The sequence below is a fragment of the Plectropomus leopardus genome, unplaced genomic scaffold, assembly GCF_008729295.1.
Source record: "Plectropomus leopardus isolate mb unplaced genomic scaffold, YSFRI_Pleo_2.0 unplaced_scaffold5608, whole genome shotgun sequence".
Lineage (NCBI taxonomy): Eukaryota > Metazoa > Chordata > Actinopteri > Perciformes > Serranidae > Plectropomus > Plectropomus leopardus.
The window spans coordinates 1-2,589 of NW_024661609.1; the positions used below are offsets into that span (position 1 = coordinate 1).

A 2,589-nucleotide genomic window follows, 5' to 3' on the forward strand; every position below is an offset into this window, starting at 1 on the left:
TAATAATAATATAAATAATAATAATACTAATAACAATAACAATAATTGTAAATATACTTTTCTGGACATTTTTCCACATCTTTTTTTAATTAACTTTCTATTACTGACGTGACATGAAAAGCCTCCAAATCACGTTTCTTCATCTGCCCTCGCGATACTCTGGCAACTGTGGTAATTACACATCACATATATCCCTGGAGCTAAGCTAAAGCTAGGCTAGGCTAACTAGCTGCTACAGAGTGACATGAAGTCAACTTTACACTCTGTCTCAATGAAGGAGATTCCAGAGTGATTGGGACATGGAGTTAAGAAACATCAAGGACCAGGTAGTAAATAAAACTCAGCGTTTGTTCACTAACAGTAGTTCTTACAAACACTGCAAAGAGCTGGCTAATCATGTTAGCGACATGTCGAGCAAAGTTTGCTACAAGGCTAGTTACAATGTAACAAATTCTTTGCAGTGCAGAACTAGATTAGGTTTCGGTGTGATGTTTCGGTTTTATAATAGACTGAAACCTTATCATTGGGGTTATTAGGCTCCTGGTACATGAAGTCCAAACCCTGCCAAACAAACATATCAATCTCTAAATGGATCCATATTCATCTTCTGTAGGCTATACCTAAGTTTGTTTAACGTTTCTGTGGAAGACAAATCTTGGCGAGTCATTCCTATATTGTGTAAATGTTCGCAAAAGTGCCAGGAGTTTTGCATGGTTTAAACAAGTAATCTCGTACTGTTCTTAAGTCAAATAAATGACCGTACAATTAAATGCTTTGAGCTGTACGTGATGTCCCCACTGAAACAGATTACATCATACCAATTAAAATAGATTTTCTCAAGACAGTTTTAACATTGACACTTTCCTGGAAATGCACAGAAAATGATTGATTTGTCACTCTTTATGTAGACATGTGGCCGTTTTAATGTAATCTCAACAAGATCATGAATCTATTTATGACCCCAGTGGGTTTTAACAAGCCTGCTGTTGAAAGCTATTCAGTTAAAATTATATTAGAGCACTGCTTGTATGGATTTTAATTTGCTTTCTGCAAAAAATAATATCTTATTATGAACTACACTTAATTTTAACATAGTTTTAACTTTTTTTACCCACATTGTTTTTCATCAGTTTTGCATGTCATATGTCTCTTTCAGTCTCCATTGGTCCAGGCCATATTCAGCAGAAACACAGAAGAGGTGACATTTTTGTTGAACCATAATGAAGATGTCAACTCACTGGTAATATTTCCCCACATTAACTCTGCACTCAGCCTTCACAAGCATTTTCATGCAGTATAGTTTAGGTCAAGCGTTAAGATGTATCTTGAGCTTGCACAAATGGTTTTGTTGTGTAAGGCTGCTGCAGGCTACTTACTGTAGTTTTCCTGTCAGCACAGCTTTTCTTTTACTGTAAATTCAGACATGAATGTGCATGTGTTTGGTTACTGCTGTTTGCTCCGTAGGTCTTCTGGACACATTTGTTGCAAATGTCAGTCTGATGAAGTTTTTATGTGAGCATAAGGAGCAAGAATTTAAAGATGTTAAATAGTGCATATTAACTGAAAACAGTTTTCGTCAGAATGTAACAAAACTGTAAAATGATGCCATTGTAATCTGATAAAATGGGAGAAAAATGTGTCTTTTCTTTTCTCTCAGGACCAAGAACAGAGCACACCACTTCATGCTGCTGCTTATTTGGGCGATGTCCACACTATGGACCTACTTATCACTTCAGGTAGAAAATCTATCTGACTTTTAAACTCAGTGTAAAAAAAAAGCTTATCAGCAACTGTACGCAAATGGAAAGTTTTATTTAGTCGTTCATTTCTTTTACAAATCAGCCCATCTATTTATTAATAGTCAATCAAGTGCAGAAGAACTGTAATTAACCCAAAACACTGAAAAAATTAGCATCTAACTTAGCTTAGCTGCTGCTCTCTCCTGTAGGTGCAAATGTCAACGCCAAGGACCAGGGTTTGCTGACTCCCTTACATCGAGCGGCTGCCTCTCGAAATGAGGCATGTTCCTATTTCAAATCACAGTTGCATAATGTCTTTTCTAAGGACTTCACCACCAGATTGTAACGTTTGACTTTGAATTTTGTTTTTTTCCTCAGAAAGCTGTGGAGCTGCTGCTAAAGCACAAAGCAGAGGTCAACACAAAGGACAAGTACTGGCACACACCTTTGCACATGGCAGCTGCAAAGTGGGCCACAGGCTGTGCCGAAGCTCTGATACCACATGTGTGCAGCCTGGATGTTGCCGACAGGTCGGGAAGGACACCACTGCATCATGCAGCGCACAGCGGCCATGAAGAGGTAAGCTGTACAGTTGGGAATATTAATCAAACCCTTCCTCCTGAGTTTTCTTTATTGTCTAGAGTAGTTATTATTACAATACATAACAATGCTGCAGAGTAGATTTGCTGAGGAAAGTGAATTATATCTATTTATTTATTTATGTAGCACTTTTTAAAACATGCAGTTATAAAGTGCTTCACAAAAACACATACACACATAAAATACATTGGGGGGAGTGGTCTTGGTTTCTGGCAGTTGTTGCAGCGGTATGGAAAAATGTGTTTCTATC

General features: G+C 37.6%; 1 protein-coding gene across 1 annotated transcript; it reads left to right on the forward strand.

The window, feature by feature from the left end:
- Window positions 1–176: 176 nt before the first annotated feature.
- On the forward strand, window positions 177–2,318 carry LOC121939678 (serine/threonine-protein phosphatase 6 regulatory ankyrin repeat subunit C-like; the record flags this gene model as incomplete). Its single annotated transcript, XM_042482664.1, has 5 exons — window positions 177–326; window positions 1,157–1,240; window positions 1,658–1,736; window positions 1,949–2,019; window positions 2,118–2,318. Coding segments are annotated over exons 1-5 (462 nt in total), but the record flags the coding sequence as incomplete, so codon positions are not given.
- Between the last annotated feature and the right edge of the window lie 271 nt (window positions 2,319–2,589).